Here is a 23,593-nt window from a genome sequence, read left to right as displayed (position 1 = left end):
GGGACTCCTGCCCAAAGTGCAGAAACCCAGCCTTGTCACAGCACTGCAGAGAAGGCCTCTGCTCACCATAGCACAGGACGCATGTGTGCCCTGTGTATGGTGGGGATATTGTCTCACTTGGCGGCCAACAGCTGTAAAGTTTGTGTTTTTGTGCTCTCCTATGCTTACCCCATTTTTGTCCCTTCCTTCTTTTTCTTCCTTTCAGAATATAATTTACAAAAGTACACATAACTGAAGTTCCATTGGGCAGAAATGTATGCATGTCTGGAATAATTCGGATATCCTGAGTTCTTGAATATTATTTAAATTTTCTATCTCATGGCCTCATCTACCATGTATATGTAATATATACAAGGCTGTACAAATAATATATACAAAGAACGTGTCTAAGTAATACAGACACATCCCCTAACCCTGCCTGGCTGCAGGAGAAGAAGCTGTGGGTTTAAAAACACAGAGTTCCTTCCAGGGCTGCAGAGCCACTGTGTGTCTCCATAAAGGGAGGGGCCTAGGGTGGTGGGCCAGTGTGGAGCACAACAGCAGCACTGTGAATCTGGAGCATGGGAATGCTCTGAAATACTCACCACAGGAGAAAAAACACTACCAGTTATTCCAAGGAACAGGTCATGCAGCTTTTATTTAATTTTACCTTTTTGGTAAGCAGGAGGGTTTTCTTTCAGTCAGACCATTCACATATTTGGACAGTACAGATTGCAGTGAATTTGATGGAGATCTTGCAACATTAGAAAACTTTTCTCAATATACATCCATTTAAGCAACAGCTTGTAAGTCAGAGCGAGAGTGCTAGAGTCGAGTCTGCGCACTGCACTCCAGGTATACAAAGCATCGCAGCAGCACAAGAAATGCCCGTGCTGGGCAAAGTACAGTGTGTTTTACATAGTGCAATCACTTTCAGAGGAGAAACTCTAGGAAGGCCACATCTATTTATTTATTCTTTTTAATTCTATCGAGTTTACAAATGTGAGGGGGGTAGAAATCAAACCTCTGATTTAATTAACTTTTGTACAGGTAGGTTTTGTGTATAGGCACATGCTTTAGAGAGGAGCTCTGAATCTGCTCTGTAATCACGAGAAAGACATATTGCTTTGTGATTCAGAAAGTGTCATACTGTCTCTAACCTTCCTAACACTCTTGGCCAGAGTTGTTAATCCAGCTGTTTTATAGAGTTCCTAGAATACGCTCTAGTGTAAATCCCCAATAGAGAAATTCAGGTTGCTATTGACAATGATTACAGTTATTCTATGCACAGTCGTTTGACTGTACTAGGCATTCCCTCTGAATACTCCAGTCCACAGTGAAAACTCAGATTACCAGAGACATGGAGGCTCTTGCTTGTCTGTTACTGTCACCTATATGAAAAAACCCAAGTCAGACAATGAACTGCTACAGCAAAGCATCATTGGTAATATTCACCTAATACAAAAAAAAAAAAAAAAAGCACTCATAAAGCTACATGTCACGGTAAGCAAGTTTTTAAAGATACTGCAAAGTTATTTGCCCAGTAAAATTTTTAAATGTACACTGTGCTCAATAGTTCAAACTACACGTAAACGAAGAGCAGCTCCCTGCAACGAGGTGTAAATCAAAACATTATAGCACCAGCTCCCAGCACCAAGGAGTTGCCCACTGACCAGTTCTAGTGTACAATGCAATAGTGCTCGCTGAGGTTCCTGCTACACGAGAGCCACAGTGGGACAGCTCTGCCCATTTCTTCCTGACCTCTTACCAGGTGTGCACAAATTACATTCTTCCATATGGAGAGCAAGTCAGACAACAAGATTGTTACAGTACCAGGAAACACTGACTGGGAAATGGCACCTGAGGGGACAGTAGGTACTGCATACCTGCATCTGAATAAATGGGCATGGAGGAAACGTGGTGTCATCTGAGCAATCCTCTCCCTAACAGCAGATCTGAAAGGAGCTGCAAACTGCAAGAAAAGAAATGAGCCTTCCTGTGCTGAAAGCCATGAACATGATATTGCCCACACTAACGATTTTATTTCACCATCAGCCAAGCATTTATCCCCAAAAAGCTGTACACATACTGGTCAGTTTATGGAGCAGTGCTATCTTCACACTTTTAAAAGTCTGTTGCTATAGTGGTCAGATTTGTCTTTTGTCAGAGGAGGAGGGAAAAAAGGAGACAGGCAGCAGGGCCACATCACCACATAGCAATTTTACTCCCATGTTAATGCAGATATAATCTTAAGTGCAAATTGCTGGAAACCAGCATGACTTGGGCTCTGATAAATGACAGATGATTCAGTTTCTTACAAATATTGACAAGTCTAAATTGTTACAGGTTTCCAGAGCAAGAACAGGTTTACGAACAGGAAGGGAATAAAACATTACCACTRTTAAAAAAATGTGTCATTTCAAACTTCAAACTCTCTTCAAAAACATACCTAGAAAAGACTGTTTTGGAGTTGGTTTTTTTTTTTCAAATTTCCTGGAGCTAAGGAGTGTCCATGCAAAACAATTTTGATAAGAGCAGTGTTCCACCTGGGTACCAACTAGGCTCAACTTTGTCCCACTCAGCTCAGTAAAGTGCTCTCTTGTGCATCCTTTGAGGGAAGAAGTTCTCATTTAAAGTTTGGGAGGCCGAGGTTGCCAGCTGGGGAAGGCATAGTCTCGGTCAATCCATGCTGAGGTCAGAGGAGAAAGGAGTGAAGTTAACAGTACTCTGCCTTTCATAATGCACAGACAACAGGCTGCAAGGGAGGAGCAAGCAGAAGCAGAGGTGGGTGTCAGATGAAACCCTGCCCCTGGGAAGCCACAGGTGTTTGACACAGGCCTCATCAGGGGAAGCATTTTATTCTCCACGGATAACAAACACCAGCACTACTGCAGTAGACACCAGTTAACAGATCTCTAAGTACAAAAAATGTGAAAGCTGAATATGCTTTTCACTTTTTGTGCTAGTGGTTTTTCAACAATTTCTTTGAAGGAGAAAGGGGGTATGAGTAACATTCTTCTGCCGATTTAAAAAAAAAAAAAAGCATCTTGCCCTTGCATTTTTTATGTTGCACACTAAGAAACATTCTAGGGCAGACTGCTAGAGGTATTTGCAGATAAAACAACTAACGATCAGCTTAAGAGTAAAAATAATATTAATGGGGAAAAGAATTTAAGGCATTTTTTATTTTGGCCAGGAATGATGCATCCTACAGAGTAATCTTCATTTCCCCACTTGGTTTTCAGACCACTGCACTTTTTTGTTTTTGTTTTACATGGCACTTTGAAATTTATGTTTTACAACTCAATCAAGATTTTCAAGTGTTTTCTTCAACACGAATGCCCTCTCTTGTAGCTCAGGTCTGCTATCTGATGCCATCGTAGACAACGAATGAACGAGGTGCTCTCTGCTTTCTGGTGTCAGGCTTTCCCACTGCTGAGCTTCTGTGCAGATAAAGACAGACAGACATTGAACATGAACATCAGAACACCAAAAAAAAAATCCAAAGTGACACTGCTTTCCCCAGACAGGCTAAAAGAGCGACTGCTTCARCCTTTCACTCGCAGTCCATACTGTGCTTGCAGGAGAACTCAAAATCACCCGGACACTCGGGTGCATGTGCTGCATCCTGCCCAGGGAGTCGTGCCTTTTTCAGACCAGGCTTCACTGTCTAAGCCTGCAACATGGGAACACAAGGGCTTGAAGCAGCAAACGTTTCTCATGTTGCAATTGGCTCATGAAAGAGGCATGTAAGGTTTTGTGCTAGAATAAAGGAAACTCAAAGGGAAAATTTGCTACATAGCAACTGCAGACACGTATGACCCTGAGACCTAAAAACACTCTTCCTGTGAAGTCAATTCTGCAAGGCTTGAATTCTAAATAATAAGAAACCAAACTGGACACTGAAAAGGTAAAGATCACGCTTCTGTATTAACATAACAGAGATTTGATGGGACAGTTCTGTGTGCTCCATGCGAGACACTCCCTTGCTGCACATTTTTCTCACCAAAGGAGTATCCAACACTACTTCCGACCTTTATATTAGCCCCAGTTACTTCCAGCCCTCTCCAACTTTCAAGTCCCAGCTTCCCAGAATTGCCCAGTGCTGCAAGCAGAAGGTAAGGCGATCTCTCCAGGGTTCCAGGCCATATAGCCAGGTGCCATCTTTATCAAACAGTGGCTTTCCCAGGTGACAAGGAAAAGGTCTCACCTTGTAGTTTGGTGAGCAGCAGTTGTATCACAGACAAAGCTTCTGTTCTTATGGATGTGTAACTTTTGTTTTCTAAGGGATTTAAAAAAAACAGGCAAGAAAATTCAAAACCACACTGAGAACCAAATGCACTAACCTTACAGAAAGCAGTCACCTGTGATCGCTAGACCACTTTTGCTAGCACAGTTCATTGAGCTCTTTTTTGTCCTGTCAGTGTGCAGTGCTCCTCAGTTAGGCACATTTGAATGGCAGAAAGAGAACWACTGGAGGTTGACAAGGCAACTAAACCTTGTGCATTGCCTCTGCCACTGCCACAGAGCTACAACATAGAGCATACATTCCAACAGGGAACAAAATGTTGGCATAGTTGCAGGGTGATGGCAGAAAACTTCTGTGCGTAACAGATGGTTCTGGCTAGCTGTACTGGCTAGAGACCATACAAATGTTAACAAGTAGCATTAAGCGAGGGTACATAAAACCTATGCCAGCTGTCAAGCACAAACTTGTCACAAAAAGTTACTTGGTCCATGAGCTATAACCTCATTAATGTGAGTACCTTAGTCCTCATTCCAAGAGGATGGATATCTGAAAGTAACTTTCTCCAAAGGGGTCTCTGAATTGGTAGCCAGCACTAAAGTAGGTATTGTCTTTAGGCACATCAGGAACAAGACCACATGCAGGTATAAGATTTGGGGCACTGTTACAGTCACAGCGCAAGTGGGAACACTACCAAAGCAATGGAAAGGCCATGACTGTCAACATGACACAGACAGAACTTWTATTCCCTATATATGGGTGCGCTGCTTAGGTACACACAAACTGCCTCAGAGCCTCGGAGCYTTATGCACTGCCCATCTGAGAAAATTTGGGGTATCTTTTGGTTACTTGGATACTATCACCCTGGATACATAATGCATATGTATCCAAGAAATCTGAACTGTGGAGGAGAAAAGCATTTGTTTAAATCAGGAATAGCTTGATTTGTGGTGTCAACATTCTGCATGGAGAAAACTTGCTTCTGAGAGGTTGCACAGTGTACTGCCTGCCTCTTCCTCCCCTTGCAGAACTCTCTTGCACCACAGGAATGCATTTCTCTGTGCACTGGACCCTGCACAGTGCGGTCTCAAACAGCTGCTGTAACTTCACCATAAAACCACTGCAGTGCAAGGAAGGGCTAAATGCCTCTGACAGCTTATGTTTATTCTGTACTTCCTCTACCACACAAACTCCCAGGGGACAACTGTATTAACAACAATTCATCATCAATCATAAACCAGAAATCCATTTACCTAAAGAATGGGTGATAGATGAACAGGTTTCCAACAGTATTTCTGTCAAAGCCACAGGGTCAGAGTGCTTCTCATCAAAGAGCATTAGCCTGTCAAATACAAAAACAGTCACTGGGACGGAAGTCTGCTCAACTTCTCAGAGAATTCAGTGTCATAAGTTCACTGAACAGTCTCAAGYAACATAGAGAAGACAAATCACTGAAATGGATCACAGAAAGAAGAATTACCCTTGAAAGTAGGCATTCATGGCTTGTAGCACTCCAAGCTGCACTTTCCACGTGCTGAGTTTCAGACGGTCACACATTAATTTGCAAAACTCTTGGCGATAGCAACCTACAGGAAAACATGGACAACACTGTGTTACCACAGGGAATGGCACAAGGAAATTCTTTCTGGTCTGTCTCCCAAGTGCTCCTCAACAAGTGACATCAAGCTGATCACTGCACACGACCAAATCAACATCTTGTAACGAGTGACTCTGAAAATCTTCACCACATCAATTCACTAATTACAAATGCTGKAAGATGAAACAGCTGCATTACACATTCTGGTATGCTAATAAAAGCAACCTTTTCCCACCCCTCTCCAGGTACTCCCAATTCTTTCACCTTCAGCTTTGAGGCAAACATAAATGCTAACAGCAATGTTAGGCTTCTTTCCATTAGGCAAGCCACCTCACTCACCCTGAATGTCTATAAACTCAGGAASGTTTTTGTGAAGCAAATTTAAAACAACAGGAATGGCATTTTCCCAAGGATGGGTAACTTTCCAGAAAAGCTGTTGGGACAGCTTTCTCACTGAAGACCCTTACGAGCTGCCAGCAGTCAGATCCTGCAGGTTCTCAAAAGCCTCTCCACACTGCCCACGATCCCCAAGTCTTTCATTTTAAGGGAAAATAGTTTGTTCTGCATGTCATCAGCTGACTTACGCTGTGTCTCTGGGCTCCTTGGCCAGGCTTTGCCCAGGGTCTCGAAGGCACAGATCAGGGACTCCATCTGAACCTCTTTCTCCCTCATATCCTCATCCTCTTCCTCATGCTTTGGAAAAGCTGCTCCCATACTCTCCGGAGAGTTCTGTGGAGGCCATGGGAGAAGCTGTGACTGACAGAAGGACAAGAGCAGGCTGGGCACACGCTGCAGTGCAGCTCAGTCTTCCCTCGCCCTCGTGCCCAGCTCTGGCGCTGCTGGCAGCCCACAAGGGGAACAGCAGACTCTGCAGCCTGGCACCCCAACATTGCCCACGAGTCCCACTCGCAGAGATGCAAGGCACTGCTGCTACTAAAGAGCAGCACKCCACACAGAACACAGATTCCCAGGAGCCTTTTGCCATCTGTACAGCAAACAGGAAATAAGTTTTAATGTGCCAGCACATTAAGGCAGTGCTGGACATCACAGGGAGAACTCTGTTCAGAAAATGGTTGAGCTAATTCAGAATTTGGGCAGCAAAGGTACAACCACCCCAGGGCTCACCAACAGTCTGGTATTCAGCCCCACCAAATACCTGGCTGACTGTGGAGAATTCCTTACATTATCAGCCCTTGGGGCAGAAGCCTGGCACTCAGCCAGCATCATCAGGACTGTCACCATTTAGGTGTTCTGCTTCGAAAGAGATAAAACTCAAGAAGTTGAACTGTCACCTTCTTTATCATGGGAAAGATGATATCAGCAAGTTCCTGGAACCGGTCTTCCTTTGTGGCCTGCAGCACCCCAGCTGCACAGCGTAGTGCCACCATCTTGTATTTCAGGTTTTCTTTACGACATTCTTTCAGGAGAGCCTGGACAATATCTGTGATGGTGGGCTGACCAGGCACTGACTTCTGTAGTTCTGCACTGAAATGAAAGGCACAGGGACACTATCACACCCATGTTAATCTCTTCGCAAAAAGCGCTTTTCCCAGAGAGGAATTGATTCCTGTGTCCAGGCACTCAGTTGCCTACAAATAATTGTAACACAAGTTACACTGCATCGCTCTTCATCACTCTTTGTATGTTCTCTGTTTTATTTTCCACCTTTCTTATATGCTTCCAAGGCACTTGCTCCCTCACTACTCCTCTACCTCTTCCTCTCTTTTGCCCTTTAAGATCTCCACCTTCCCCCTTAGTCTCTGCCTTCCTCTTAGCACTTGTGGCCTCTYTACATCCTCCTCCTCCTCTCTAAATCAAGATTTACTTCTGCAGATTTCTCTGAAGCATCACTTGTTCCTCACATGCTGATGGCAGATCAGGATTGTGATCACAAACTTTCTAGAATCTTCCTTAGAACTCYAAAGGCAGTAACAATGTACAACAACCTCCCTTTTGAGATCTCAGATCCCGAGGGTACCACCACATTCAAGGCACTCACCTGCATGCAGAGACGACACTGGCAATTGCCTTTAACAGCTCCTCCTGCAATGACAGAAGAGACAGAACTGAGAAATGCCACACAGCCAAATGGCACAGTCCTGCTGCATAGACCAAACCTTTCTACTCTCCTGCAAGGGCAGTGGGGAAACATGCCTGTGACACCAGTTTGGAGAAGTAATGCCTGTCTGTCTCCTGCCATGCAGAGGACTTAGCTTTCAATCCRCACAGAACTGGCAGTAGAAAGGGGTCTTGCAGCACCTCTGAGCACATGTCAGTACCCCGTAAGACTGGTGCAGTGGAATTAGTCTAAGTGGGAACCCAGCTCCAAAAGTGATCTGAATTTCACCTACCTATCCTCCCTGTCGTCTCTGTATCTGCTAAATGCAGGACAAAAGGCAAACTCCCTACGACAGTGTTATTACTGTGCTGCTCAGCAGCACAGAACATTGCATTTCCTGGCTCAAGGACTGCACACTGCTGGGCTCACAGCAAACCATGAGTTGGCTATTCCCTCCTTACCTTCCCAGTCCAGGTTCTCCCTGGCAGGCCTTGCAGCAGTGCCGAGAGCACCATTCCCAGATGTGGTGGTACAAGGGAGCCCGTCTGTTTGGCAATTGATGCCATGGCAGCTGCTCCCTGAGCTTTCATCTTCCAGGACTGAGACTGAAGAGCCTTCTGTGTGATGGATATCAACTCCTGCAAATACAGTCTGATCCCACCCTGAGTACCTGCACATCAAATGGATGAAAACTGTAATTTTGCCACAAAAAAAACCCCAAAATTTGGATCTTATTAAAAAAAAAAAAAAAAACAAAGAACCAAACAACCAAAAACACAAGAAGCAAAAAAGCCCAGCCCTACCCTGGGAAAAACAAAAAGCAACCAGTGAAGATCTATTGGAGTTTTTGGCCATGAGACACATCAGAAAAGCCTGCTTCAGGCAAAAGGGCAAAGAATTTCTCCCGGCCTGGTTGAAGATGGGYTCTTTTCTAGGGGCTCCAAATAAAGTCTTTGTTGTGTATTTAGACAGAATTCATTTCAGTTCTTCTATATAGCAGACACCAGACATTGCAATAGCCCGTTTCTAAGGAATATGATGTATTTTTCTTTTTTTTTTTTTTTTTCCCTCCAAGAACAGGTCACTAGAAAGCCATTATCAGCTCCTTTCTCAGACTCCAGAAAAGTCTTCTGGTAACTGAGGAACCAGATCTGAAATCTAAAAGTGTCAGCAAAACAATACTATAATGCATCCAGATCTTTCTCTATAGACAGGACAGCCCTCCCATAACACAGATTTGTTCATTTAAGCTAAAACCACAGGAATTACCACAGAGATCTCCAATACAAGACAAAGACCAAAGTCCCCTGTAATTTTAAAGTGTGCAGCAGCCCCAAAGGTTGACATCAAAATTTCCAAAGACGTCTAGTCATCTGTACCACCATCAGGGCCATATTATAGTGACATTCAGTGTCTCACAACTTAAAAATACTTCTGACAGTGCCTGTCCATCCTTGTGATCAATGCCCTTGTAATTATTTTAAATAGCCAGAGAAGCTAACCTTCACAGAAGAAATTTACAGCAAGGATAAAATGGAAACAAGTGTCCCAAATGTCTTATCGTGAGAACTCTATATTCTCAAATGGAATTCCAGAGAGTATTCTATTTCTTATTCCATGCTTCCCAGAAAGCTTTACTATTCTTAATGCAACATACCAGGTACATTTTCCTGCCAAACTTCAGTCCACAGAGCAGAGTTCTCTTTCTCTCCTTTCTCTTCTTCGGGAAGTTCATGCATTCCAAGAAAAGCCAATGGCAGGACATTCTTGGCATGGTTCTTCAGTACATCAGGGCTGTAGCGTCCCATAGCATGCACAGTTAGAGCACAGCCTGCTTTGTAAACTGGCTCTAGAAGAGCAAAGCAAGCACATTATGACTGGGAAGTAGGATTACCCTTTTAACTGCTTCGTCTGCCTCTTGGGAAGCAGTCATGCACCGTGTTGTATAACAATGTACAGGAATTATTCAGCCAGTGAAACCAAGCTTCACMATATAGAAATGTCGCTTCACCAGCTTTTGCTATCACCAGGTACTTTTTCTGCACTGTATTCTGTAACGGAATACCCCAAAAAGCAACATACCTTCCTTCTCCATGTACCAGCTGCTGAGTTTGTGCAGCAGCTTCTCAGTGCTGCTGTCCCGGGAAGTCTGTAACAGGGAAGAGACTCAAATTACACAAACACTTCAAAGGAGACACCTACAAAAAAAGCTAAATAAAACCTAAAGCCCAACTCACCCGGACTAGATGCCCCATAGCAAAGGCAAAAGACTTCTGTACCACGCTGTTGCGATCAGTCAGGCCACTAAGTAAAGCGCTCATAAGTTTGCCTGTTGGAAGAGACTTCACTTTATCAAAAGCATCACATTTTATTGCTATGGCAAGAATTACAATAGCTTCATTTCATCAGACTGCCTGAATTTATGCATTTTTCTTCACTGCATGTTTGTGGAGTTCTAAGTCTGGTGGTCCTTATGTTTAAACTAGTGCTAGTGTTTTGCACATCTTGACTGATAATATTCCTATATGTAACCACCCCAGCTCATCACGCTTTCAGTTTCATTTCTGTTTTGCAACAGAAAGGTGACATTCCTTCTACTATCACAGAGACAAAATGAACCAAAGTCCCTGTTTATGGTCCTGCCATAGGTCAAGCTGAAGGAACAGCTTATTGACAGTGTTGCCCTAACACAGGCATTGTTAGACTGCTCCAAGAAAGTAAAGAGATATTTTTGCCTATTCCTGCTGGGTGCTAGTGGAATTCCCTCAACTCCTTCCTCCATCTCTTCCAACGTGGTGAGATACTGAACATCCCCAGGACCTATTCCAAGCATGTGAATCTCAAACAAAAAAGGTAACTTCAAACAGCTCTCTGATTAAAGTACACAAGTCAAGATCATTCTTGTGCTAAAATCAAAGGAAGAAATGCCACAGCAACAAAAAGCACCTTTAAAACCTGACACTAGACACAAACCTTACCTGAATAAGGTGTTAAGTCTTGAGGGCACTGTGTGGTTAACGACACAATTACACTGGCACAGCCTCCCTAGAAGATTGCAAGGGACARCAAAGGTAAGATAAAACAATATTTGCCCTTGATTATTAACGTTAATACTTGCTGTGGTGCTACCTGCACTAGACCCACTCAGCCTCTATTCTCATAAGCCAAAAGCCAAGGGTAGAAGCAGTAAAAGTTTGTAAACCACGACTGACAAGAATTGAACTAGAAAGGACCCACATTGAATTGAAACTGGACCCACACTTAGGGACAGATTATCCTGGAAGATTTATAGCAATCAAGGACAACCTTCTGCACTCATGTGTCACAGAGCACAGCTGCCATSTAGCCTAGAGGAGGTTAGGGCAGCATTCAGAAAAGTGATGTAGTGGGGTGGAACTCAGATGTGAAATTACTCCAGCACCTATGAACCCAAGGTGTTGGTTTAAAAGACATAGTCAAAAGAACAACATTTACATTGACATTTCTCTATACTCCTTTCTTCATTTCCAAAAGAACTATTAAAATCACAGATGTACCTTTGTGCCAAGGCCAACTCCACTTTTGATCAGTTCACACAGCCGAGGGACCAACTCACCGAGGACCGACACATCCAAATACTGCAAGCTCTAGAGAAAGGCAAGGGATGGAGAGAGAGAAAAAAAAAGAATTAAAAAARAAGAAAAAAGAAAGGTAATGGTGGCAGACTTAAGCTGGTGTATTTTCAGCTGAGGCTGCCCCAGCACTGCTGGCTGGTCCTCGGCTGAATCATGAGTTTGCTGCATGATGAGAAAAAGCCAACATAAAACTCCTTCCACCACATACAGATTCTCTTGTCCCACTTCTCTGCTGAGCTGGCCTTGCTAAAACTATCATTTGTTTGAACTGAGGTACTCCTGCACTCCAAGTCTTCAGAGAACACACTAGCAAAAACTCCTTTTGGAAAGAAGACAAGATGCTAGGACGAGATGTTAGGACTAAGCAAAACATTTCACCAACTCTCTGAAAACMGAAAGCAGTAACATGTAAACTAGACAATGACATGAAACCAGTCAAGAGTCGTGGGGAAAAAAATGGCTTCACAATTGGCTAAAACTCAGCCAATTATTGTATATGACTGAGTCCTGGGAAAAGAAAGGGAGTGTTAACAGCCTGCATGGAGAAGGAATACCACAACCTAGGCTACTTTTGAGAAAAGGAGATTGGAATGTAGAATTAATAATGCAGGTAGCTGGCAATAATAAACATTACTAATACTGTAGCTTTTGCAAATTTACCAGTCAAATACTGATTATTAATTAAACAGCTGTCTCAAATGTATGTTTGACACAAATGTATACACTGGTTGCTAAAGTAGATAAAAGAGGCTTGTCCCACAATGAAGTACTCTCCTCTTTTTCACCCTCTTTCTCTCTTTCTTTATTCTATGTATCTTTCTGTCTGTTATTTTGTGTCACAGTTTTAAACAGACCAAGCCAAACAAGGGGTATAAATGACATAAAGGTACAAGAGGGATGTGATTAATATAATTTTAATCTGCTATGCCTATAAGGTCACTGGGCAAAACAGAAAGTGCTACCAGCACTCTGTGTAACACAGTATCTTCAGAGGAGAGATCCACTCTCCAGCAAATTCAGGGATCACACGGTAAATGAYAACTATTTCTGAGCTTCAGGAGTCAAATCAACTGTTACTTCCCCCTCCAGCACTGGTATGGTGGATGAAATTATCCATACAATCTTCCATCCAGCCCCAGAATATAGAGAAGGTTACTCATAAGCCAGGACATCTTCACAATACTCCAGGGAAGCCATTACTATCTCTCCCCTCCCCTAGGAAATCCCATTCAATGATCAGGGCACCACAACTGTGCCCCCAGGGCTGGCAGGGTAGGGGCATGGCCTGGAAGAGGGACAGCAGCAGCTGCTACAGCCTGCAGRGTTCCAGCGAGTACACTTTTACATGGAGCCTTCCATTCCCAAGCACTTGACACTCTATAGATAGTACTCCATCTGACACCAAAACTCTACTCCACATGCTGTAATGTACAGCAGGGCTTGCTGCTGCTGTTTTTCCGTAAGTAGAGGAAACACTAAATTGCTCTGGTGGCTACAACTCCCCTAAAATTTGCTCAGCCCTCACATCCTCTACCTGCCTACATACCCCTGGTTGTGGTCAATACCTGAGCAGAAGAAAGGGCCCTTTTCTTTGGGAAGAGGCAGGTTCYTACAGAGGACAGGGAGTTCTGCCAGGACAGATCCTACAGCACAGCATCTGGGCATCAGTAATTCCTCCTCCAGCAGCAAAAAACTCTGGTGCCAAGCACCACTTGCTGACAGTGCTTCCAGTGATATCAGCATTTTCTCTAAATATCTCCACTATGAAAGTATGGGCAAGACCCAGGCAGGAATATCTRAGGCACTACAAGGCAATAGCTGAACAGCATTTGTTCTTTGCAAACAATGACTATCATCAGTTGAAGGCCCAGGTGAGAAGTTGATTTTGGAGTTGTGGGCCAGAGAARTGATAGCTAACACAATCCAAAACCAGCAGAGCCCCCATCCAAAGAAAARCACTTGAAGGATGCCCTCTTCAAAGCAGGCAGGTCTTCAGATGAAGAAACAACCCATCTGACTCCAAATGGAGCCAACATTATTCACAACTATTCTGAGGGGCAAGCACCGGTGGCACAATAAATTCATACTTGAGAAAGGAAGYGGGCACGTGGAGATGAGATAACAAAATGAACCCTATAGAGATATCCTGTAAAGCTTCTATTTGAATTCTTATTCTTCTCCTTACCACACCTTACACTGGAACCTTTCTGAAATAAACACTTACCATGTTAATGGTTTCCATCATGGGAGATGACTTGACAGCACTAAGTCTGGCACTATCCATTGCAGTCTGAAAAAATAAAACAACAAACCCATCAGGAAAAAGGCCCCAAACAAATCCAAGTGGAAACACGACATGAAAACAGCAGAAAGGGCAACATCAGCTGCAACTCACTATCTCACACTACAATCTATTTTAGATGCACAGAGAAAGCAATTACACCCATAGACTATGACTGTTTCACTTTCAGAGGAAGACAGATGTTCTAGAGGGAGGAAAAAGAGATAAGGTCCCATTCTAAACTGTTCACTCACTTCTCATTTGAAAAGGGCTAAGTTTGACCCTCTCCCCTTCCACAATGAAATTAGCTAAATTTGCTTCTAATCACTTTCCCAGAAGACTGAAGATTAGGACTGTTCTTTGACACTAATTAAAGGATACAGTGCTAACAACATCCACCTCCAGCCCATAGTGCTATGGCACACATTCCAATTTAAGTTACATGAAGTCCTGAAGTTTATCCCTTGGGAAAAACAGCAGTGGCATTTAAGAACAGATTACTAAGACTGCTTTTCACTTTTGGAAACAGGTAGTGGTCTAGGGAATAAATATAATCCCAATCCTTAAAAAAAACCTCCCACATTGGTCCAACCATATTCTGTGACCAAACTTTCAGTAACTTATTAGCTAGTTGTCTTTGCTTTTTGAACACCTCTCAACCAAATATTTTTCTGGTCACTGAATGAAGATTAAATCTTTGTAATCTCTGTTCTGTTGATACTTTGCCATTACAGCTGCACTTACTTTCTCTTGATCCGTTGCAGAAAAGCTCAAATAGTTGAGGACTTGAGGCTCTAGCACACTCAAGGATTCCAACAGGGCTGGGATAAGTTTTGGTGCATGGGGTTTCAGCATAGATCCAGCACTTTTACTGATCTTCACTAGAGTGTTAATGCTGGAAAATGATYATAGGGAACGTCAACAGAAATACACACAGACTTATCTTAAAAGCCTCTTTGATCTACTGTAATCCAGATATAGCAATATAAATCTTCCTCCAAACAAAACCATTTCATGTATGCAAAATTATTCCCTGGCCCTGAGCTTCCAAGACATGCTATATTTTGGATAGAGATTGTTCACTTTGGCCCGGGTATCACAAAGAGAATGGGCAAASAGGCAGTACTGCAGACAGATGTGGGAAGAAAGCAACACACCCTCACGTTTTGAAGAAGACCAAGCAAAGTCACCATGACGCATCCATTGTCCGTGCCCAAGAAAATACAAGTTACAATAATCTATTCAAATCCTATTTGTCAGTTTCATACTGATMACATCTCACATGTTGCATTTTGACGAAGGGTTTTCATATCCTCAAAACGAATGAAAGAAGTTCAATAAATATTCATTATCATTCATTAGAAGCTTTCCAGCCTTCCTAATTATTATTTTTGCAAAGACCAGCTAGCTACACTCCAACTATAAWTTTTCCACCTTTTCTGTCCCTCAGTCAAAGGAAAGGAAAAACAAGGTTACAAACTGAGAGGCATATAAAGTCCCCACACATCAAGGGACATTGAACTGCTATAAGACATAAAATGCATTTGAACAGCATGACCAAAGGCAGTCACATCTGGACTGTGAACTGTCAATACTCAGAAGCACTTGTGAAATCAGACATGGCTGTTTGAAGAACTATGGGACTTTTTGTTTGCAACCAAAACAGGTATGCAAGTCCTGAAGCACAGCCTTAGCATGGCACACTGCTTTCAGATCTCTTTGCTGATTGTGCAGGAAGTAAAGAACTTCCTGCTGGGAACTGAAGATGGGCATTTGCAGAGAGGTCAGATATTCACGGAAGACAGACAGAGCTCTCGGGGCTGCTATTTGAACTCCATGAAAAAGAACTCAGCGGAAAGCCCTTTTGGGGAGCAACTTGTCACTTCAAACACAAAGTACATGCTGCAGCTCAGGAGAATAAGCTTGGTGTCTTTGGGACAAATCATGACTCARACGCCAAGGAACTTACATGGTGCAAAACTAACCTGAGAGATCGGACTTCAGCAACTGTGCTTACTATTCCTTTGTCTAGGAGGCAAGGGAGCAATACAGCTATCGTCTTCTGACCTGCTGCTCCTTTAGAGGGATCACACATTTTCACACAGACCTGGGGACAGTGAGAATCAGCGTTGCAAACATGTTCCAACCTCCCCCTCAGATCAAATTAAAGCACCATCTCCTTCACAAGAAGAAGCCAACAGCAACTACAGAAACTGCTCATAGCCAAGCTGAGGCTCTGCAACATCTCCTTATCTCCACTAGATACTTAAGCCCTAAGACTCATGCCTAAAAGGAGTTTCAACTACAGTTAACTTCCAGAAATGCAAATTCAGCGCCTAGCAGGCCTTGACCTGACTCTGGATCAAGAGATGAACCAGACAATCTCACAGCTGAACAGAAGAACAGCCCATCTCAGCCACAGGGACTCAATCATTCCCTGCGGCAGGGCAGCAAGTCCCAGATGAGAACAGATTCTGCAATCACAATATTTGACAATATTTTGGGACTGGATCCTTACTTGAAGCATTTAAATATCATGCATCATGAAGGCTGTGATTTGAAACACAGCACTTTAGACCCAGTCCCACTAGTGTGACTTTTTCAGAGGATTACCAAACAAAATATCAAGTGATCCATGTATTCTACACCCAAAAACCTTGTCAGTAACAGCACCACAGAGTAGTCCACACACTATTACTCTGTTTCATACCAGTGAGGTACCACCAGACTTGGTCAACTAGACCAATCAGTCTTGGTAAACTGTTAAAGTTACAGTAAGTTTACCTAAATTCCACTACCAAGTGAGGGGAAAAAAAAAAAAAACCATCAGAGGAAAAAAACCCAGTTCATTATCCTTCTTCTGGCTATACAGAACTTAACACTGCATTACCCTCTAGTGGCAGGACTTCACCAGCATTAATAAAAGTACAGGGGAGTATGTAGTGATGCTTTCTATAACTGATTTCTTACTATGGGCTGTTCAGTTTTACACAACTGCATGTTACACTAGAGATACTCTCAAGACAACAGCCTATGGTAAACACAGTCTATGGTCACTCCTGACATCAAAGCCAACATGTCTTAAATACATGTGCATATGMTGAAATCATAGTTTTACCTTGCTTAAAGTTTTTAGGGCTAGTTCTGCTGCCTTTCGCACAGTCTCCTAAAAAAGAAGTCAACAATCATTTCTGCTATTTTTAATTCTCCTAGAATGATTCATATTAGTGAACAAGCATTAACACTAATACTGATAAGGTTATTTTCATGGCTAATACTTAATATAAAGTACTAATATCTTCAAAGGAAAGTATTGTAACATTTGTAGAAGAAATTCTGGCTTTAGTTCATGTGAGTATAATCACGGTATGTGAGTATAATCCATCTGGTATAATCAATACATTAACAGAGCTCAGACCTGGACGGACCCAAAGACTCTGACTTCATATATGCAGGTGATTTTAGAACACAGGCAGCCCAAAATAAATGTTTCTATATATAGAAGTTAAGCAACTACTCAGGAATTCTTTTAGATCAAGGAAAGTGCCTGAATCATGAAGAACAAGTACAGCAGGAATGAAAACCAAGACTTTAAATGTACAGAGAATTTCCAAGGTGGCATGGAAATTTTACTTGCCAGGAGTGTGAGTTTCTAGTCTACTTAATACTCAAAACTCCCATGGGCTTCAAGTTGACTTGTCAGAGCATCTGTCTTTAAACATCTCAGAGCTTGATCACTGTTCTGTTGGTTGAAGATTCTTGTTCAGTTCTCCGTTCCATTACCTTAATGTCATCTTGCACTCTGAACAGCACTTCCCAGATCTCTGGAAGCTTGTCTATAATGTCATCCAAAGGTCTTCCTCTCAGTAAGTCATTCAGTGCCAGACAACTGCAAATGGAGAATTTTATTTCTTTCACACAGTGTTCTCACTTGATATAGGTATATATACAGATATGTTTATAAATATAAATAAATGATTTCAAAAACAAAAGAGAACTGTTTTACATTCCTTATTTTCCCCAAACCCTAAATCTACTCTGTGATAAGAACATCTCCTTTAGCAGAGAAACAAATGCTCAGTCATTCAGGTAAAACCTGAAACAGCTGACAGGAAGGGAAAACAGCTGCTGGGGTGAAAACTAACATTCTTGTTACAAAACTGTTTCAATCTTCTTTTCTTTAAGTACAGGATATAAAGAAACCAAAATGGTATAAAGTATGGAAGGGAAATTAAAATTTTCAATAAGCACAGCTACAAACTATTAAAAACAAAAAGCAGGTTATTAAAATGGCATCCTCCTGCCAAGTACATAATTATCAGATGGATAAGGTTTTCTAAGAGAAAGGAGTATTTCAGATTCAGGGCAAGAACCAGCAACCAAAAAACTCCGAGAACATCATTAAGTATCAAGCTACATGCAATAAGAAATTTCAGGCAAATAGCTTCAAGATTGTATCATACTTTCAAGGGCAGGCTACAAGGCTAGGCTTTACCCTGCCACCTTTCCCCCCTCAACTTCTTCAGGTTAATAAGTTCAAGGTGAAGAAGACAAAAGAATCGAGTTCAAAGACAAATCTMATACTTTTCCTAGCAATACCTGGATTCCCTGATCCTCCAAAGACTGCTGGTTAGGTTACTGATCAAATCCTCAAGAATTTCCTTCATGTACTTATCAACCTATTATAGAAAAAAGGAAAGATCATGAAACAAGCATGGCTATGCATTTGCATCCTCTACCCTGTAAAAGAAGTCCTTCTGGACAATACAACCTGCTCTCATCCACATCAGATGAACAAATGCTTGCCAGTACTGTACAAAGGTTCTCTGACTGTGCTTTAGGCATGCCTTTCTCTGCACTGCTCGAGTCCTTAATTTTGTGAAAGACATAGGAAAAGTCCCTAAGGCCTTTATCAATTAAACTGTTAAAATGCAACACCAAATATGTATTTACTTGAGAAGCAGTTGTGCTTTGATGAGGGATCAGAATGAATGACTTCACATTAAGAGGAGCTTTCCCAGGAGAAAAGATTGCAAACCCAATTCCTAGCTTTGCAGAAACAGAGCAAGGAATCTTACGAAAATCACTTATCCCTGAAATACACCTGGGAGGAGTTCTCCTCAGAAGCTGGAATARTCTTTTTCAATGGGCTTCCTCCCACTTACAAACTGAGAACTATATTTAGATGCTCTTACTTTGGGAAAGCATTTTAGGCCACAAGGATTCCTGAAGAGCTTTTCATAAGCAGTATCAAAGCAATATCAAAGTGGAAAGACCCCATCTTAAGTAAATCATAAATGTTAACACTGGCTGCACTAACTAGGTTTGCAACATCCTTTCACATGTAAGGGACAGTGCAGAACATCTGTGCAAGCTCCATCTCATCACACCTCCTTTCTAGGACAGCAGCTCATCTCTTTCTGTGCAGCYCCTCCTTTCACAAAATGTACCTCTCCCATGAGGATCTCTGACACACTGCTGGCTGGCAGCAAACCCCCATGCCACACATTGCTGGTCACTCACCATTGACTTGTCAGTGACCAACGCATTCCAAATGCTGGTCATTGCTTGTCGAATGCCCAGGTTGGGGTCAAACTGGTAACGGTAGAGCCGGGGAAGAAGCTGGGGCAAAAATGGAGCCAGCTGCTCTCCAGCCTTGGCAGCTATCACATTGAAACCAAAAGCTGCTCCCTGAAATTACAACAAAATAGCATTTGTTGAAACACTGCTCACTCACCCATTTATTGCTCCCAGGCACAYCACAGCCCAGGGCAAAGCTAACTGACATAGCTCAGATTTAGACCAAATCAGAAGGACTGGAATGGTYCTAGAATTAGCCCATCCTCACTGCTAGAGTATCACAGTGATATCCAGCATACAATCACACCCAGCAGGCAACATACTATTTCAAAAATTTTCTTTTTTCTAACCTTTATTTCAAGATACTGTTTGATCTCATTTGCAGAAGTAGTACTGGTCAATTAAAACTACRAAGATTTAAGTAACTTCTTCCCAAAGAGAATCTTTATTGACAAAACTGCTGAGGGTGGGCCACTACGTCCTCACAACTCTGTTGCATTTAGAAATAATTTAGGAGCTGAAAAACTAAAAATGAAATAACTACATTTCCTAAAACCTGACATTTCTGAGGATTATAGTTTTGCATCTCTCTGTATTTACTTAATATATTTTTCTATGATATTTTCTTTCTCCAACACTGTCAGTTCCACTGTCAATTCTAATGCAATGGAACTGATGCTTGCCTGTGAAGTCCCATGGGATTTGGAGGGATAGCCCAAGAAGAAATTACTCAATGAAGACAGTGCAGTAACTGCCTCTGATGACTTCATGTTTTCTGACATGAAGAGTCAAAAGCTGCCAGTAAAAGTCCACCCAAGGGACTTCACAGGACAGGATGTGTTATTTGGGTTAATCTAGAAAAGAGCAATAGAGACACATTTTCAGTTAGGACCACTGCCATGAAAAGCAAAAGGTTGGAGAAAGCRTAAGGAAAAGGGAAGCATTGCCTGCAAGGCCCTGAACTGTATGCTCTATCTAGTTCCTGTGAGGGGTTTAGAGCACAAACTTCTGTATGACCCCTTCAGCGTAAACTATTTTGCAAATTCTTTAAATACCAAAGCTCAATCCAAATCCACACCTTCTGAGTGGATTTTCTTGACTCATCCTGGCTGCAGAAATTCCACAAGAGTTAGAAAACTAACTATTCTCCTGTGCCTTTGAAGTCCTAGTGCAAAGAGGGAGGTCTTGAGAGATGTGCTGATTTGTCAAACTCTGGATGAAAATCAAAGTTGGGGCTTGTTTTTTTGCACTAAGTGCTGTTATCAGASACTCAAAACAAGTTCTTCCATGTTTCTGTAAAGTCAGTGAAAAGAGTCCCCTCATCAAAGCTCTGAATAGTACACGTGAATCTTCAAGCTTATGACACGCCTTTTTTCACCTGGAAGGGGATCTTATAGTACTTTGGCTTTGCTAAAGCTCCCAGCTGCTTTAAAATAAAGCTTGAGTAAAAAAGGATACTTTTGACAACAGTACTTTTTAGCAACTTGTTGCTGATTACTTTTTGCTCTGCGTCTTTAGATAACAAAGGACACTTTCTTTGGCATCCAAAMATTCATTCAGTTTAGAAAATATTATCACTGTTTGAACACATTAAGCTCTTTCTAAGCACACTCAATAAAAGGATCTCAGTTGATTCAGTGGGGAATGTAGGATTATATGAACAATCCGATACCAAAGTACCGATGTAAGAATTTCAAGTAATCCTACATTTTTTTTCTCAAGCTGCTAAATCTGTCTTGGAGTGAYACCAAAGCATCAACATGCTCCACATGCAGCTATCCCTAAAACATAAAACCAGAGGTAGAAAAATACTGGTTTATTTCCAGAGTTCACAGTGGGAATGGAAGTTGTATAAAAGCAGAGCATTACCTTCCGAGAATTCCACATGGCATGATGGTTGGCCAGGTTCATGAATTTGTATACCAGGTCTGGCTGATTGAGGTCACTGGCCAGTGAACAAAGCTCCTTGTAGGTAGAAAGACCTTGACTTTGAAAAGCAGACAGGAAATCAGTGTTGCTATTTCTAGGTACACAAATGTTACAGTACCTAAAGCTCTTTTCAATTCACACCATAAAGCAGGCAGAGAAAGCTACAGAGCAGCATATCTGTATCACAAGGAAATAGTTATGGTAGTTTAGAGAAAAAGAAAGTACAAAAAGCTCAGGAAGCAGATTTGCAAGGGAATTCTGTCTCAGTACTAACTGTGTCTCTGTGATTGAGATTGTCAGTAAACTTACCCATCTGGGGTTTTACTCAGACCTCCCTGAAATACCACGGTTTCTCCAGTCATCTCATGYTTGGCTCTGATAGAAAAGAGGTCCAGTATTAGCTTTATTAAACTCTACACTTGAATAAAGTGCACACTACAGAACAGGTAATTTATTTTGCTTTTATTAACCGAGTAACTTCACATTTTTTTCAGTTCCAATCCCACAGAAGGATGTGCAAAGCTACACACRTTGCAAGGAATGTCATTAACCTGTATCACATGTAATGTTAAGGAGGCACTGCAGCAAGTGAGAGTTTTGCTGTGTAGCCAGAAGGTACAAAGCCAAAATACTGAACAATGGCTTTTCAGTTCTGCCCAGATGTAAGCCATATAATGGACAAGTCTCTACTTCAAAAGGAAAAAATACCATTTCCATTAATCTTATTTCTTCCTGCTTACCACCACGGAATCCCTACACTTGAAGCCTATGTTTTTTTCACTCAGTGGCCAAACCCACACCAGGTCAGAGAAGGAGAAGGCTATTTAAGAGTATTTCCAACACTGACCAACACAATCTCTAGATAGACTCTCTGGAGGCTATCTAGACTCTCTCGTAAGASTAGCATTTTTCACACTAAAGCTGACAAGTGACCATTAGCAACACTTCCTCAGCAAAGGGTACTTTTCAGCACAAGCAGATCCTCACTTCTGCAACATTCACAATGTGCAGAGTTGCTGCAAGTGGTCATGGTTCTCTGCAATTACAGAGTAAGGAATGCAGTAAGTAGCAAATCTAACCAAATCMCAACTCATTTGAACTGCTTGAATCAGGACTGACATATTTTGAAGCTTTTTGAATGGAACAAAAATGGAACAACTTCAGTCATGGAACACTCTAAGCTGAATTAAGAAATGTCTCTAAGGATGGATATTGGCTTGCCCTTGGCCATAAAACACGTCTTTCCACACAAGAAAGAGGCACATTTTTATTCCCTTCAGATACATAACTTTGGGTACTCTGTTGCTGTGTTCTGAGTTCACTGTACCTTTTCCCAGTCATAAGGGTATCAACGAGCGTAGTGACCAGCTCTTGCTGATCCTGTTCACTTCCTAGCTCATATATCAGCCCAAGACCTTTTGAAGCAACATCTTGACTGAGCTCTGCAAGAGATTTTACCAAGAAAATTGAAGATAAGCATGTAACTTCACCGTRCACAAATTTCAAAGGCAAGGTTCAACCAAAATCAGACGTAGCGAACAGYTCTGTGGTGTAATTCACAGCTCTCCATTTCAGCGCAGATAAAGTGTGTCAAGAAAGAAACTTTGTACTCTGAAAAGCAATTTGCTCTAAAAGCATCAACCCCATCAATTTAGGTGACATCTTCACATAAATATTTGCAAGTTTTGAAACAGCAGGAAGAGTTCCATGACCCCCAGGTATTCTGACATGCTAGTGGCACCTGAAATCCAGCACCATGGTAATACTCGCTTCAGCTTCAGGGAGCTTTGCATATGCTGCTGGATGCCACTCTTTCCATTAGCTGCCATGGTAGAACTGTAAGCCAACTGTGCTAGCTTGAAGAGGTCCCAGAGGTCCTGTCCCTGCAGAACTCTGTGATATACATCCTGCTGCACAAAACAGAGCAGAACTAACCACATCTGTTGCTACAGTCTGCAGGGGCAAATGCAGTGTGCTTTTTAGGAAAACACACAAAAAAGCTGTGCTTATTTCAGCACATGATGCCTAGAAATCATTCCTACTGACATGAGAAATGGGAAGTTTCTACAGTCATCTTTTAATGCTGATTCACAAAGTGTAGCTGACTTTCTGCTTGTTCAAAGATCCCTCCAGTCCACTGAATGCCCACCAAGACACAACTCTTCAAGATGCAGTAGTACTTACCATCACTATCTGACAGAATTGAAACAAATGCACTTTGAATATCCTTGAGATGAGACTGTAAGATAAGAAAAAAAGACATTATTCTGGATCCTTTGTTCGGTGTCCAGGCAAATTTCTAACAGAT

At 42.1% G+C, this 23,593-nt stretch overlaps 1 protein-coding gene across 2 annotated transcripts in view; it reads right to left on the bottom strand.

Annotated features, from left to right (window-relative positions):
• Positions 1 to 618: 618 nt before the first annotated feature.
• The window catches only part of ECPAS (Ecm29 proteasome adaptor and scaffold), a 61,020-nt gene continuing 38,045 nt past the window's right edge, over positions 619 to 23,593 (bottom strand). For both annotated transcript variants that reach the window (XM_057374529.1, XM_057374528.1), the window contains exons 26-49: positions 23,470 to 23,524; positions 22,613 to 22,727; positions 21,595 to 21,660; positions 21,226 to 21,343; positions 19,300 to 19,467; positions 18,376 to 18,455; positions 17,560 to 17,665; positions 16,895 to 16,942; positions 15,762 to 15,883; positions 14,521 to 14,671; positions 13,720 to 13,785; positions 11,418 to 11,507; positions 10,860 to 10,926; positions 10,119 to 10,210; positions 9,964 to 10,030; positions 9,539 to 9,730; positions 8,343 to 8,551; positions 7,822 to 7,865; positions 7,115 to 7,307; positions 6,407 to 6,551; positions 5,706 to 5,811; positions 5,479 to 5,567; positions 4,190 to 4,261; positions 619 to 3,422 (exon numbers count right to left, since the gene is read on the bottom strand). In XM_057374529.1, coding sequence (XP_057230512.1) covers positions 3,283 to 3,422; positions 4,190 to 4,261; positions 5,479 to 5,567; positions 5,706 to 5,811; positions 6,407 to 6,551; positions 7,115 to 7,307; positions 7,822 to 7,865; positions 8,343 to 8,551; positions 9,539 to 9,730; positions 9,964 to 10,030; positions 10,119 to 10,210; positions 10,860 to 10,926; positions 11,418 to 11,507; positions 13,720 to 13,785; positions 14,521 to 14,671; positions 15,762 to 15,883; positions 16,895 to 16,942; positions 17,560 to 17,665; positions 18,376 to 18,455; positions 19,300 to 19,467; positions 21,226 to 21,343; positions 21,595 to 21,660; positions 22,613 to 22,727; positions 23,470 to 23,524 — 2,601 coding nt within the window. In that variant the 3' untranslated portion in view covers positions 619 to 3,282. The remainder of the gene's footprint in view (positions 3,423 to 4,189; positions 4,262 to 5,478; positions 5,568 to 5,705; positions 5,812 to 6,406; positions 6,552 to 7,114; positions 7,308 to 7,821; positions 7,866 to 8,342; positions 8,552 to 9,538; positions 9,731 to 9,963; positions 10,031 to 10,118; positions 10,211 to 10,859; positions 10,927 to 11,417; positions 11,508 to 13,719; positions 13,786 to 14,520; positions 14,672 to 15,761; positions 15,884 to 16,894; positions 16,943 to 17,559; positions 17,666 to 18,375; positions 18,456 to 19,299; positions 19,468 to 21,225; positions 21,344 to 21,594; positions 21,661 to 22,612; positions 22,728 to 23,469; positions 23,525 to 23,593) is intronic.

This window comes from Malurus melanocephalus, unplaced genomic scaffold (assembly GCF_030028575.1).
Source record: "Malurus melanocephalus ecotype Western Australia unplaced genomic scaffold, MMel_1.1 scaffold_228, whole genome shotgun sequence".
In the NCBI taxonomy this organism is placed as follows: domain Eukaryota; kingdom Metazoa; phylum Chordata; class Aves; order Passeriformes; family Maluridae; genus Malurus; species Malurus melanocephalus.
Note: the sequence above shows the minus strand (reverse complement) of the source record. Positions and strands in the feature narration are given on the sequence as shown.